The sequence below is a fragment of the Erythrolamprus reginae genome, chromosome 1 (genome assembly GCF_031021105.1).
Source record: "Erythrolamprus reginae isolate rEryReg1 chromosome 1, rEryReg1.hap1, whole genome shotgun sequence".
Taxonomy (NCBI): Eukaryota; Metazoa; Chordata; class Lepidosauria; order Squamata; family Dipsadidae; genus Erythrolamprus; species Erythrolamprus reginae.
The window spans coordinates 227,337,027-227,352,883 of NC_091950.1; the positions used below are offsets into that span (position 1 = coordinate 227,337,027).

Below are 15,857 nucleotides of genomic sequence, written 5' to 3' on the forward strand. Positions count from 1 at the left end.
TTTACAGATCTATCTCCTCAGGCAGTCAAGCTACAGTATATTATCTGTTTAGTTATGTTTTCCAGCAAGTCAAAAGGGAATTACATTTATTATGCGTCCAGATAATTTTTTTTTGTTCTTCTTCCTTAGATTCTGGAGTCAAAAACTCCCTAAAATGGAACTGCAATGAAGTTTGTTCATTTAGGAGCAGAAAGAGAAATGAAATAGCAATCTATTTCCTTTGCAAATATTATGTTTCACTTTTTCTTTTTCAAACTGGAGATTCTTAGTTGCTGGGATTGTTTTTATATTGTAGCTTCTAGTGTACCTCTTTTACTTGTCTCTATATAGAAGAGTTTTTCCTCCCTCCACTCTATTATGTGCTGGGTTTTGTTTGTTTGTTTTTCCTCTTTTTATTTTTTGTTGGTTTTGTTTGGTTTTTGCATTTAGTTTTCCTATGAAGTTTACTATTGGTTTGACAATAACTGTTTTAATTGTGTTTAGCAAGGGGAGAGTACATTTTTGGTTTCCAGATTTAACAAAATCCAACAATCCAATATAATTTTATACAACAATTAAGGATTTTCAGATGGTTAACATAATGAATTGTGTTTATAAATATTTGCAGCTTTATAATATTTATTCATTTTACAGAGTACTATAGTGTTTTCTGGGTAAAATAATTTTTCTCATAACTCAAGATAAATCAATTCAGTAAGTTCTTCCTTTACAGCAGGCAGCTCTCATCTACTGCTAAGATATTTTGCTTTTTACATATTAAAGTTCTACAGGAAAAAGGGCATTAATACTTTTGACAAATATATTACTGTTGTTTTTTGTGGTATAATTATTTTTTCACTGTGTTGGCCATTCAAAGTACCTTATGTGAGATCGGTAGCATTATATTTCTAATCAATAAACTTCTTTGCTGCTAATTAAATTAAAAAGAGTTTATAAAGCTTCTAAACATAGAATTCATTTTATTCAGAATTGAAAAATTGGAATAATAATAATAATAACAATAATAATAATTGCATAGCAACCCTGACCTAACAATTGTTGATAAGAAAAAGAATATTTTTTGATAATCTCTAGGGATGTGACAACACCTAGCGATAGAACAGAAGAGAAAGAACAAAATCTAAAGACCTGCAAATAGAAGTAGAAAAAAAGCAAAAGGTAGTACCAAGAGTAATAGGCACCTTGGGTGCAACCCCAAAACAACTGAAGCACCACTTGAACATCTTCAACATTACCACCAACCAATTAGAAATCACAACTTAACTTCGAACAGCTTCCATCCTCTGATGATATATTTAATACCATGAATTAATACCATCTACCAATAGATATGTTAAAATGCTAAATTCAGTCTGAATATCTGACTATGCAACAAAGCATAATAATTGGAATAAACAGCAATAAAATACTTTGGGTGTTTGGGTGGACACTCGGGAGACCTGGCAGCTTAGGAGGCTAGAGATGGGAGAATTATTCAGACTGAATTGGGAAGACACAGATGCTGATAGAGACAAATATCCAAAAGAGGAGTAAGGGAGGGAAGCGAAAAAATGAGAGAATTGAAGTATTAAAACAAGCAAGATATTCTTTTTTCTAATATAGTGATAGCCTGATTAAAAACTAGAATAGAGGTAGAAATAAGAATATCTTTATATAAAAAAATAGTCAGATGGAAAGATTGGAGGTTGAAAGTTGGTAGTATTAGGTATGTTTAAATAATAGGATGACTAGTACTTGAATGGCTTACTGTGACCTTGAACAACCAAATAATGAAGGACTATATCTTGATATAATAAGCAAGTGTAACACTAGGATTAGTAATGGTGGCCTGACTAGAAGTTAGAATAGAGTTAGAAATAAGAAATAGGGAGATTATTAGCAGATATAATTTTTTATATAAGAATATAAGTAATTAGATGGAAAAATTAGAGGTTGAAAGTTGGTAATATTTTAAAAAAGGAGATGCAGTTGAATCTGAAAATGGACTTACTGTATACCATTAAGCCCTATCATCTTGCCAAATAGAGTTCTGGAAAAGTCTTAAAAGCTTGCATTCATTCAATGATTCTTGTTAGGTGGATATTATACTGGTAAATCTTTTAATAAGAAACTACAAGATTCTCTTAGTTTTCTTTCCTGGCATATTGGTCTAGGTCAGTAATGGCAAACTTTTTTGGAACCGAGTGGCCAAAGCAGAACAAATGTGTGCGCGCATGCTAGAGTCCCGAAAACTCAAAGTCCATCTGCTCTGGTTTCTGGCGCATATCTTCACATGTGCCAGAGTGCTGGAAACCCGAAGACCAGGTGGCTGGTGTGCATGCACACCAACCAGATGGTCTTCAGGTTTCCGGGGCTCTGGCACATGCAAAGATCAGTTGGCATGTGCGTGCTGGAAACCAGAAGAGCAGCTGGCAACAGTGCATGTGCCCATAGAGAGGACTCTGCATGCCATTTCTGGCAGGCATGCCATAGGTTCATTATCATGGATCTAGGTCTTCCATCCTGAAACTATGTACACTTCAGCACATTGATGTTATGATGTGTATTGGCTGTTTCACCAATGCATTTATTGTTGTTAATAAATTGTCATTTATTATTACCATAATCAAGTTATGAACATTTCATTTTTAAACTTGGTCTGAAATCCTGTTTGAAATCCTTTCTCAGTCATCACTAAATCACAGAGCAAACTGCCCGATTTCCCAGCCTCCATTTCCATATGTGAAAAATAAAAATAGCTAATTATCTTCCTACTAAGCTTGTTATCTGTGGAAATGAAAGGAAGAAAGTACATTTGGCATTCTGATGCAATTCATCTCACAGCACTAACATGCTATAAACAGCAGATTTTCTAGCTGCGTCATGGTGACTTAGGAAGTTGCTATTTCCTAAGGATTTGATACTACAGTTGCTCATTTATAATTGTAATAATTAATCACATTAATAATTTTGGATTAAATGGAACCAGTCCTATTTCCATGCTGGTTGTTTTGTGTATCTCTGCAAGCACATGTTCTACCATCCTGGATAATTCTTCACAGAGTTATATGTGTGCTTTGTGTAGCAAGTAAATCCTGAAGACCAAACTAAAGTTTGGCAGATAGTTTGCATATTGACCTGAAAGCGATGGCCACAGCAAGTCACCACAATTGAGACTGGAACCCCAAAAATAGGAAATATGGAGAGCCAGTCTGGTGTAGTGCTGAAGCTACTGACCTAGAAACCCTGAGACTATGAATTCCAGTCCTACTATAGGCATGAAAGCCAGAGGAGTGATGTTGGGCCAGTCACTCTGTCTCAGCCTACCTCAAAGGGATTTGTGGGGAAAATAGGAGGAAGGAATATAATGTTCACCACCTTGAATTACTTATAAAGTAATAAAAGCATTTTTATAAATAGAATGCTCCCATACGCAGTACTACTTGTAAACAACAACAAAAAAAGGTAAACACTAAAGGCAATGGATGATAATTACACTACTGTTTCATTGTATTTGTTAGTCTCAAAAATTACCTTTAAGATCTTCAATCACAATGCCAAAATAATTTCCTGGAAGTTTTTGAATACAGTAGTTCCTTTTCATGTACTATTTGTTTTAATTCTTTCATAATTTGACATACCTTTGCTATGTAAAGTATAGGCTAAAAAACCCTCACATGCTTAGTTATTTTGTATTATACAGTATACAATGTAGTCAACTCTCAATGACTGAATGGCTCTAATGCATAGCTGTCGTTAGAACATTACCTGCATAGGAAAATATTTGGCAACTGAGTTTGATACAGAATGTAATGTTATGCCTTTATTTATTATTGCTAATCATTTTAGATCAAGAGGCTGTCCTATGGCTACCACATCTGGATTACAAAATTTCAGACTGCTAATGAATGGCAGCAATATTGACTATATCTTTATTGCCATCTAATCCAGATGGAAAAATCCAGGTTTTTGCAATCAAGTTATGATTGTCCTGTATAAACCAACATAGGTTTACCTACTCCCTAAGACTTGTCGGAACATAGTTTATAGTTTATTAGATTTGTATGCCGCCACTCTCTGAAGACTCTTGGCCAATATCTCTTTTAATGTAACCTTAATGCAAAACGTGGTTCTGTTGGTTGGCTTGGGGACCCAATGTGCATCTACTCCTGACCAATTCAAGATGCTACTGTTATAAATACTGTAGTTCTTTATTGCCTGTCTTGAAATAGTCTATAGTTTAAAAAAAAATAGAAAAAATGTTCCAAACTGAAACAGCCAAAGAATAGAATGATGGCAGAGAAAGAAAGAAAGTAAGAAAGTAAGAAAGTAAGAAAGAAAGAAAGAAAGAAAGAAAGAAAGAAAGAAAGATTGCAGTCTCAGAAAAAAAAGGTGTATTTTGCATTTTAGTGTCTGCTTTTGTGCATGGTGCTCTCTGGGTGTGTGTGTGTGAAAAAGAGAAGAGAGAGAGAGAGAGAGAAGAGAGAGAGAGATGTCCGCCTCAGGGCGTTGGTGCAAAGCTGCTGAAAAGCCTTCAAAGATGGATTCCGGATCTTTTGATGGACCAGCAGCTGGCAAGAGGTGGGCAGGTAGCTGAGAAAGGAGGCTCCCGGCTGAGTGAGTAAGGAGCGCTCTGCTTTGAACCTGGAAGCCTCTGGGTAGCCCGTTCTCCTGGAAGATCGTCGACACGTACCTGGGCGCTTGGAGGCACTTCAGCACAGGATCGAGGGCAGCCCCATCCTCAGCTCCTTACAGTAGTCAAGCCCGAAGCTTAGGCGAGTGCCGCCTCCACATTCTTACCATTTCCTCTCTTCTCTTCCCTGCTCCATTCGCCTAAAAGCTCTTTCCGGGGCCAAAAGGCGCGGCTGGAAGGGGACACCTGCTCGGCTAGCCACAGGCCCGGGAAGCAGGAGAGAAAGGGAGGCGAAGGCGAAGCGGCGGAGGGGTCTTCCCGAAGCCGCAGCAGCCGCAGCTCCCGGGTGCTGCATCGCTCCCGCCAAGAAGAAGGGCGGGCGCAAGAGACAACAATGAGCCGGCTAGGTTACGCCGCAGCCTCATCTTTCTTTCCCGTGCCCGCCTTCCTGGTCGGTTGCTTCCCGTCCGCCCGACAGCCAAAGAGGCCGGGCTACCCTCAGGTAGGCAGGGGGTTCCCGCGCCTCCTTTTCAAGGGAAAGGCAGGGTCAGGCGCAGCCTCCTCCTCCTCTCCCCCCTCCTCCTCCTTCCAGGAGCCTCGCCGGCTCGCCCGGCGCTTAAACTTCAAAGCAGCCGAGAGCTCCGCGGCACTCCTGACATGCCGCCGCCCACCTCGCTTCGGAGGGCTTTGCACGAGCGCGCCAGGAAGGAGCGGGGGGTGAGGACAAGGGGGCCTTGGCGCCGCCGCCGCAGCCCGGAGCTGCCTCCGGAGGATCGCGAGTGAAGCGGGGCTGAAAGGCTAAGGAGGGGAGGGGGGAGAGGGAAGCCCGAGGGAACCCCCTCCTCTGCCCCCCCTTCACCCCGGAGCCCCGCACGCGCGCACCCCCCCTCCGCACACCCATTGATCAATATTTGGTCATCTTGCTGCAACTTGCTGCAGTGTTTTAAGCGGGTAGTAGAGGGAGAGGAAGGGAGAGCCAGCGAGCGAGTGAGCGCGAAAGTCCGGGGCAAGGCAGCGGGGCTCGTCAGGCCACTTAAGCTCCCGATGTCCCCCGTGCTTTCGAAGAAGAAGACGGCCGGGAGCATCCGCAAGCTGGCTCGGGCGGAGGAGGAGGAGGATGCTGCGGCAGGTGATCCACAGAGGGCTCCGGTCGTTCTGTCACCAACTGGGCTTGTTCGTCAGCCGGCACCCCGTCTTCTTCCTCACCGTGCCCGCAGTCCTGACCATCATCTTCAGCTTCAGCGTCCTCAACCGTTTCCAGCCTGAAATGGACCTGGAGCTCCTGGTGGCCCCGAGTCACAGTTTGGCCAAGATCGAGAGGAGCTTGGCCAGCAGCCTTTTCCCCCTCGACCGCTCCAAAAGCCATCTCTATTCGGACTTGCACACCCCGGGGAGGTATGGCCGGGTGATCCTCCTCGCCAAGCCCGGGGGCAATATTTTGCACCAGGCTGAAGGGCTGCTGCAGATCCACCGAACCGTGCTGGAAATGAAGGTGAACCACAAAGGCTATAATTATACTTTTTCCCATCTGTGTGTGTTGAGAAATCAGGATAAGAAATGCGTGCTGGATGATATAATTTCAGTGCTAGAGGATCTGAGGCAGGCTGCCCTCTCCAATAAGACAACTGCCAGGGTGCAAGTGAGCTATCCCAACACTAAATTAAAGGTATGCTCTTAATTGCATGCTTTTGCCGATTAAAGAAACAGCACTTCATTTCTTGTCCTCAGCAGCAAAGAGAAGCATTGATGTTGTATTTGTTGTGGTGGTGGTGGTGGTTTAAACAATAAGAGATAGCAAGGGCATGGTTTTAACTGGGGATTCTAGTGGGAGAGGATTGAGTGGGGGCTGGGGGCGCCTGGGAGAGGGAAATGGAGCACTTCAGAAGTACAAGCAAGAGCAGCAGCCTGGGCTAGGAGTGCAGAAGTTGTGTAGAAAAATGCAACCTCTTGCTCCCATCACAAACTGCCTTTGGCATGAGAGCATCTTTAACATAGACTAGAAGGGAGCCTTTTGACAGATGCCGGATAATAAACTAACCCTATAATGAATTAATTGCAGTGATTCTAGGAGCTCCCTGCTCATGCCTGAGCAGCAAGTCCAGGGTGAGAATTAGGAGTCGATGGAGTCGAAACTTGGATTGAGTGAGCCACCAGTGCAGCCAGGTTGGAGAAGAGGGGTGGAATTATTTCTGTCCAGTTAGCAAGTTAGTCAATGTTATTTCTTTTAATATTTTTTAAAAATAACGCTTGATGGCTGTTTCCTCCTGGTGCAATAGAATTTCTCTGGAGTGGATGCTTCCTGAAAGATATTTCAAAGGCCGATACTTTGTGCAACAAACAGAATTTGGGTATAACCCAAAATGTTAACGATTATTAGATGCCTTTCCATCAATATTAGTGAGGTAGTGTTGTAGTTTTACCTTGAATGCTAGAAAAGAATGCAAACTTTTAATTATGTTCAATATTGATAGGATGTGCCTTATTTACAAATAATTTAGCTAATAACCAAAAATGACAATAATATAACTTTATGCTGTTAGTTTTATCTGCAGCTCAAACTTTGTTTTCTCGTGTGTTTTTTGGCAGTCCTTTCTTAGACTAATACACTAGTGTAAGACTAGTGTACTAGTCTAAGAATCCACTAGTTGAAGATCAGATATGTCTCTGGACATTTTCTGGTTTTGTGTCATTGACCTTAATGGTGCTATTTGGTCATAGATGTTCTTATCTTATTCATATTTTTCTTGGATATAAAGTTCATTAAACTCATTGGGATTCACTTACAAGTAACACATATAGGATTGTACAGTGTAACTACAAGTAACACATATAGGATTGTACAGTGCAACTCTCTCCATTATTGCCCTTGGTAATTCTCAGTATTGACCTTGTCTGGACAACACAATTTCATTTACTATTTTTTCCAAGTAGAAAATTGTCTTATGGTAGGAAATAAAGTTCACTCAGGAAGTGAAGCAAAGTGTCACACTATAGTTATGGCAACATTTGTGCATTTTATTTCACATAAATTAGTTCCATTGAGAGGAATAATTAACATATGAAATGGCTTTTGCTCTTGTATGCTAAAACTGAGGATTCTGGAATATTATTTACTCACTCATCTTTGCTAAGCAGGACAATATTAACTTCAAAAACTAATACAGTAGATTGCTATTGCAGTTGCTTTTTTATCCTCCGGCAATTTTTTTTTTTTCAGATCATAGTTATAAAATGGTCAGGGCTAAGCTGACTACTTTTTGCATTTGAACCTGAACCATAGAACTGTTCCAGTATTTCATCAACCTATCTATATGGCAGATCACAATTGTCATTCTTAATTGATTGAGAAGATAATGGTTTAAAAGTGGACACTTCCCATGGTGAGGGGATGTAAAGATTTTTGAGGGCTTTGGTGAAAGATTGACTGTTGTTGGGGGCACCTCTGATGAAGTGTCAGAGTTTGGATTACTTGAGCAATTAACCCATGGGATCATAAATATGCGTTTTGGCTGGATAACACAGCAACACCTTATTCTTCCAGCAAACTCTGTCTCTGAAGAATGGTGACATTTGGTGAAATGTGGTCTCACCGAAATGCCTTGATATCTAATCTATAGTAATGATAGCAAATCAATACTTCAGTCGCCATTGGGTCCTTAGAGCATCATCCACGTCAGTTTGGCAAATAGGAAGAAGTTTAAGAGCTTTCAAAAGCACATTAAATGCAAAACATATGGAGCACTAAAGCATGAATCTTTGACATGGAATAGTAAAGATTAACAATCTTTGAAATGAAACCATTAGAACTGCAAATAAAATCCATAAGTGTGGACAAGATACTTTGAAATATTTGGATTATCACACCACATATATCATTATCCTTGTAATAGTTGGAAATATCCAGCTAGGTAGAAGTACCATACATTATTCCTTATGAGAGATGAGAATTCTGAGTGACTGGAAAAGGATTGGTGTAACTAGAAATAACACTTTACTTGGGGATTGGAATAAACAATGGTAGCAATTAGCCCTACTTGGAATTGAATAATGGCTGAACAATGATAGGCTCTTTTTCTTTTTTTCTAGGTTGGTGGGTTTTTCAAAGACATGGGCTGCTGCACAAGACCTAGAGGCATTCTTGGAAATAAAAATTATACTGGAGAGTTGCTCTATGTTATGCAGCATACCAACTTCCCATCTTAAAGTTGAACATATTTTGTTTAAAAAATCAGGCAAGGTTAAGAACCTTCTGAGCTAAGCCCCAGGAACCATTGGCACTTGGAAGCATCATGTTGAACATTCTAGAGTTGAGATATCTTTTTCACTAGATTCTTTAAATTGAGAAAAGTAAGCGTGATGGTTCTGTTTCTACTTAATGGCCTTATTCCAGAAGTTAATGTTTTGTTTTGTGTTGTGTTTTGATCAGTTTTGGATCTGTACCCAATAAGTAACAGAATAACCAATTTGGAAAGGATTTTGGAGGTCTTCTAATCCAACCCCTTGCTCATACTACATCATTTTAATCAATCTTCAATCTCATCTAGCATCCACAACTTGTGAAGGCAACCATTTCACTGATTGATTGTTCTCACCATCAGGAAATGTCTCCTTAATTCTATGTTGGGTCTCTCCTTGATACTCGTCTACTATATCTGTTACTTTTATTTATTTATTTATTTGTTTATTTTTGTCAAGAATGTATTTGTAATACTGTATACAAAGATATAACATTGTTTATATTCATAAGATCAGTACTGATAAGAGGGAACAATTGGACAGGAACAGTAGGCACGCTGATGCACTTATGCACACTCCATACTGACCTTTTAGGAATCAGGTGAGGTCAACAGTGGATAGTCTAAGGGTAAAGTTTTGGGGGTTTCTTGTTCTGTCTCCAAAGCACTCAAAGATTATCTATTCCCTGCTCTCATTAATTGGTCCATTTAGGTAGTGAGATTGTTTGTATATGGGGGTTATATATTCCTAAATGATTGGATTCATACTTTGGAAGTGCATCTGGAAAACGTTGTTATCAGAAGTTCAGGTGCTCTTTTTGAAATTGAGCTGATATGCAGCTGTGGCCTTTCCTGAACAGAAATGCCATGGCCATGGTCACTGCTATAATAGTTATATGTAGTTATAACTACATAGAAATTGTCTCTCAAAAGTATATTAAATAGACTTACGTTATTCAGAACGATATCTGTAGTGATGCTATCATATAAGTTTTTTATGTTATATATTTTGGAAGACTGATTGAAAGCTTGGAACACAACCACTAGGTGGAAACATTTTACTCCAATTCTGCAAGAGTTGCGTCTGTGCTCAGAGACTTAATTTGTACATCATACTTAACTAGAGTCATTTGTTGAGATGGGCGGTTATAGAAATCAAAAAAGCAAAATAAATAGTTTAACCATGTTTTGATTAAATCACTGTTGGCTGAGTTTACATCACATACTGCGCCATGGTTTGTTTGCTTTGGACTTACATATTGTGTGAATTCAGACACAGTATTGTAAAGCTTAAGATTGCATGGGACCTAATTATCCTTATAATTACAACACTGTGTCTGAATTCTCCCAATCCGTAAGTCAGAAGCAAATTAACCATGACTTAGTGTGTGATTAAACTCAGCCAACAGTGGTTTTGTCAAAACATGGTTAAATTATTTGATTTATTTATTTTGATTTCTATCTCAACGAATGACTTTAGCTAAGTATGACATACAAATCTCTTCCCCCTCCTGCCGACATCTCCAGCATGCTGTAATCATTGGTGGAAAGGTCCCTTTCAAATGTTTCTGGCATGTAATGTGATATATGTGGTGAATGGAGGTGAAAAAATTCCATTAAGGCTGACATTTCATATATAGATTTTTCCTTATAGAATATTTGCTCATATTTTGGACTGGGTCTTTTTTTGTTCTCTCCAGTTTTATCACTTCTGAGATTTAAACTGAAATCTGCTACTAAAATTCTAATTATAAAGTACAGTACTCTGGAAACTGGATAAAGAATGATGTTTGTGTATAAAATAAACGAAACGCATACCCCTGTCCCTTGTAATTGCAGGCAATTGTGCTCTTTGTGTCACAGCCACACTCCATACATGGATACTTGGAGTGCAAGCTTTCAGAATGGCTGTACTTTCTTAAACTATTGAAAATAATAGTATATTATTTTCCTCTCTACCTTTAAATTCTAAAGTAGTATACTCAATGGGGTTTGGATAATATATATATTTTACAATATAGAATGGAATGGAATGGAATAGAATAGAATTCTTTATTGGCCAAGTGTGATTGGATACCATGTTCATTTCATTTACATATTCACCATACACATGTTCATTTAATAGATCAAGGACCATATTATTGTTTCAGTAGGTGAAATAATCATCTTATCTACTCTGCCTGTATATTTAAGGAAATAACTCTATTCCCCCCCCCATTGTATATCTTTATTGTGATTAAATCACTATTGCACTCAATAAAAGAAAAATAATAAATGAATAAAAATGGTATAAAGAACTTATATTATAAAACCCTGTGCAATTCCCCAAGTCTCTGTAATGTCTCTGTGGGTACATGTTAGAGGATCTTCCCTCAGTGCTTTTGTACATGCTGAAGATAATTAATGCTTTACTGGGACAGTGACACACTTTGGCTGATTGCTCCTTTTCACCTTAGGGTAAGATTATTAGGGCAAGATAACCTCTGTTGTTTCCTTTCTGACTAGGAAAAGACAGAAAATTAATAAAAGTTTTGTTCACTCATCTTCACCCCAAAGCCATGTTCCTTGATACACTCCCTGACCTTCATGGTCAGCTCTGCTATTTTGGGCAAGGGAATAACCTTCAGGATAGGAAGAGATATCTTAGGGGGTTGCCAAAAGGATTTTCTTCCAAAAAGAATATTCTGTCTAGCTAAATGGGACTTCCCTTAAAGACGCCTTGGAAGCTACGTTTATCTGGAATATGGTGATGTGTGGTATACAGTATCACAATATGCCAATATGGCATCTATTCAGAACGTTTTGTGAAGGAAGGGGAGGGAAGGAGATGGGAGGGAAGAGGAGGAGAGGAGAGGGAAAGGAAAGAGGAGAGGAGAGGAGAGGAGAGGAAGAATCAGTACAGGAACCGACAAGACAACAGATACAAAGACCAAGGAAAATAAAAAAATATTTTAAAAATACCAAAAAAAAGATGGTGGCAAGAGAATTGGTGATATCTTGCAAAGAATGTAGACCCATCTCGGCCGTCAGGCATGGGGGAATTGAGACATCTTCCCCAGGCCTATATAGTTTATGTATGTTATGTTGTGTGTATGTTTTTTAAATTATGGGTTTTTAGTTTTTTAAATATTAGATTTGTATTTTACATTGCTTTTTACTGTTGCTGTGAGCCACCCCGAGTCTGCGGAGAGGGATGGCATACAAATTTAATAAATAATAATAATAATAATAATAATAATGATGATGATGATGTTGATGATATTTTATTATTAAAAAGGAAATCACCCCATAATTAAGAGCATAAGCATGAAAATGAATTGAATAATTCCACCCACCGGATTTGGGTGGAATTATTGTGGTGATCAGACTTTGTAGTCACTACAATGGCTAAATAGATTAATGTACCTAGAAAATAGTTTGATATTTCCATTTATGTTTAATTATTGTTTTAGAGAAATGAATACATTCCTCAGAAAATGAAACAGGTGTTTATCTTAATCCGATTACCCAGAATAAGCTCCTAGGCAGTAATGGGCAGCCAATATTTTTATTGCCACACTATGGGTGTGGCTTATTTTCTTGGTGTGGCTTGATGTCCATGTGACCAGGTACGAGTGGCTTGAACAATCATCATCATTCAAGTGGACTGTTAAGTCCTTGATTTACAACCTCACCAGTGTTGCTCATTGGGGTGACAATTTGCTTCATGTTTCCCGTGCTCTCCTTCCTGGGTCGTGCCCTGCCTCAGGCTTGGTAGCTAGGGGAAGCCATGGGGAAGAAAAAGGCCCTTGCAACTCCTGCCAGTGCTGGTCTTCCTGCTGCTTTCCGAGGAGGAGGAGGATGGAAGTGGGGGAGTTTAAAAATATCGGAAAGCCGAGGGAGAGTTACAAGGTTAATATTGCCGCATGATGCCTTTTCATTTCAGCTGTGGGCAGAGCGAGGGCTTTGCAAGGGGAAAAAGACCGCAGCCCAGACAGCTTTGACTCGGCTCGGCTCAGCTCTCCTTTTCTTCCCTACTGCTGCTGCTGTGTGCTCCTTTCTTTTATCCTCTTTCCTCCTTCCTGGCCTTGGGAGGTGGCAGGAGAGAGGGAAGCTCGTCCATTAGAACTATATACAAGTAATCAATTTTTTTCTTTTTAGTAAATGTTGCATATTTAATATTTATTTATGTACAATACTGCTTTTTTAAATTTTAGCTTGCTTCTCAAACTTAGGAACTTCCTTAAAAGACATCTATTTTTACCTTATTAGCACTCTGTAAAGTGCTTTGGGACAAAACATTGAATCTACCATTATGTGATTGGCTTAGTCCAACAGTCTAATCCCTGCCTATTGGAAAACAGTGAATGACTTAAAGAAACACAAACCCACAAAATCTCACAGCAATTTGAAATGCTCCTTACAGAAATCTAGTCATCATAGAAACATAGAAACATAGAAGACTGACGGCAGAAAAAGACCTAGTCTGCCCTTATACTATTTTTTGTATTTTATCTTAGGATGGATATCTATCTATCTATCTATCTATCTATCTATCTATCTATCTATCTATCTATCTATCTATCTATCTATCTATCTATCTGATTTCTATGCTGCCCTTCTCCTGAGACTCAGGGCGGCTTACAACATGTTAGAAATCTAAATAAAATTACATTCTAAAAATCCTCATAGTTAAAAATTAGACAAACAGATTCATACCACATACATCCTACATTCATTCACTGGGCGGGGCAAGATATCAAAGTGTCAATATATATACATATACAAAAGCATAAGGCCCAAAGAAGCAAGAGAATTTTCTAAAATATCTATTCATACAACCAGAAAATGGATTTCTTCACATATGTGAGCCCTCAGACTTGAGCCCAAAACTGAATCTCCTGTCTATTTGAAGACACACAGAATGAAGGTCAACCTGATCTCTGGAGACACCAGAACCAGAGATTTATTGATGGACAAATATAGGAGAAAGAAACCATAGTAGCATAAGGTGTTGTATGGAGGTATTTTCTATTGCTTTTGGTATCAGTTTCCTCAAATGTCTATAAAGGTCTCTGCCATTTTTGTGCCTCATGAAAAGCCCATTTGCAAAGAAGACTGTAAAACAAATCAAGTTTATTGCTTCTGATGTTATCATGTGTGCAGGTAGTTCAGAATATTAATGCAACATGCTGAAATAGGAAACATTTTCTTCCTCCTAAATTCTTACAAATCACATGAAGCGTGATGTGAGATTAAGAATCAGTGGGATATACATAGTTGATGGACCTGGGCCAGAAAATCCTTAGTTATATTCTTTCAACCATCACCAAGCTCTGTGTCAGAAGTTAGATATATAGATAAAATAGGATGACATTAGATATGGGCTAAGAGAGATTGGTGCCTGAGGCAGGAAATCTAATAAAAATACAATAATATTGGCATAAAACCAGTAACTGATCATTTAATGTCTTGCATGGTCTCAAAAACCTGGTTGCACAAAATAGGCTGTTTCTTTCTTCTCTGCCAGAGTCTGGACCTACTAACTCCCATCTAGCAAGAGGAAAGGTACACTTTAGCAGGATCACTGAGTGGGTTGAGTGGAGGGGAAATTTCAACTTTGTTAACTGATAAGGATCCTATTGCAAATAAGTTCATCAGCAGTGAAGAACCAACAATTTTGATCAGGATCTTGCAGGCTTTCTTCCTAAACCTAATCATTTGTGGAAGAGGGAAGGATCTGTATGTATATTCGTGAAAGAGCAACAATGGGGAAAATAGATGTTCATATCTACAATGGATGTGATGGAGAAAGTTCGGCTTATAGGAGTCCTTTATTACAATCTAATGTTACATTCACAATGGTGAAGGCTGACTAAGAACAGAAGGCAGAGACATTATATGACAATTTAAGAGGATACTCCAATATTCTTGTGGGAAATGTAGCCAGAGAAGACTCCTAGGTAATGCTGCAATGAAGAAGCTGATTAACAGCTTTCTCATCTTCAAATGAAAAATAAACCTTGCCAATTTCTATTGGTAGGGCAAAACTAGCTGTCAAACTTTCCAAAAGGAAAGCATAAATCACCTTGCCCCAATGCAAGCAATCTTAGTCTTTTTGCTAGATTTTCATTTTGTTATGAAAACGTAAGGGACCCAAACTCAATCATGCCAGTATTTTCACTTGCATTTCCCCCCCTAAAAGGATCTTGCCAAACACTTCAAGTTAAAGACAGAAATGTCTATTTCAGTTTCTCTCTGAACACCAATACCCAATGCATATCTTGGAGCGAGGGCAGTTTCAGATAGGTACATAATTATGCTAGGGGAAAGGCCTCTCCTTCCTTTTAATCACATATATGCTCATTTTAATGCTTAGTCCACACTAAGCATTAAAATACAGCTGTCCAAACATTATAGCCATGTCGATATACACCTCTCTAGGTGAGAAAATGAGTGATTTAGTCTTGCTTTCTTCTCTTCTGAATTTGGAGTTCTATCTTCTAGTTTGTCAGTCTCCCATGTACCTGGGGAACCCTAGCTAAGTTCCCACTGTGCCCTTTGCTCCCCCATTTTTCCTTTGACCTTACCAGCAGAGCTGATTCTCTCAGGAGTCAGGACTTATCAGATCAGATGTTTCATGCAAGATAGCCAAGGGAAAGATCCAAAGAACATAAGCAGGCAGTTTACCTTTGATGGATTTTGATTGTGTAAATAGAGTTTCACAACCGTGGCAAGAAATCTGGCAAATGTTTTGTGTACTCTGGTTAGTAGTGTGATATTACCAGAGAAGAAGCTACGTAAGATTAGGTTAATAACTTTTGAAGCCTTTTTGGTGATGTTGCAGTGGATTTTGGCATGAGGTCATGAGTAGTCCAAGGTCTTTGCCAGAATGAGGGTAATCTGCAAGGTCTTGTTTATTCAGCTTGTATTTGGTATTCTATTCTATTCTATTCTATTCTATTCTATTTGTCTGTCTGTCTGTCTGTCTGTCTGTCTGTCTGTCTGTCTGTCTGTCTGTCTATCTATCA

At 39.1% G+C, this 15,857-nt stretch overlaps 1 protein-coding gene across 2 annotated transcripts in view; it reads left to right on the top strand.

The window, feature by feature from the left end:
- The first annotated feature begins 5,714 nt into the window (after positions 1 to 5,714).
- PTCHD4 (patched domain containing 4) overlaps positions 5,715 to 15,857 on the top strand; it is a 72,625-nt gene continuing 62,482 nt past the window's right edge. The window contains exon 1 of one of the 2 annotated variants that reach the window (XM_070737940.1): positions 5,715 to 6,278. In XM_070737940.1, coding sequence (XP_070594041.1) covers positions 5,730 to 6,278 — 549 coding nt within the window. In that variant the 5' untranslated portion in view covers positions 5,715 to 5,729. The remainder of the gene's footprint in view (positions 6,279 to 15,857) is intronic. The other variant, XM_070737949.1, reaches the window with a different exon arrangement.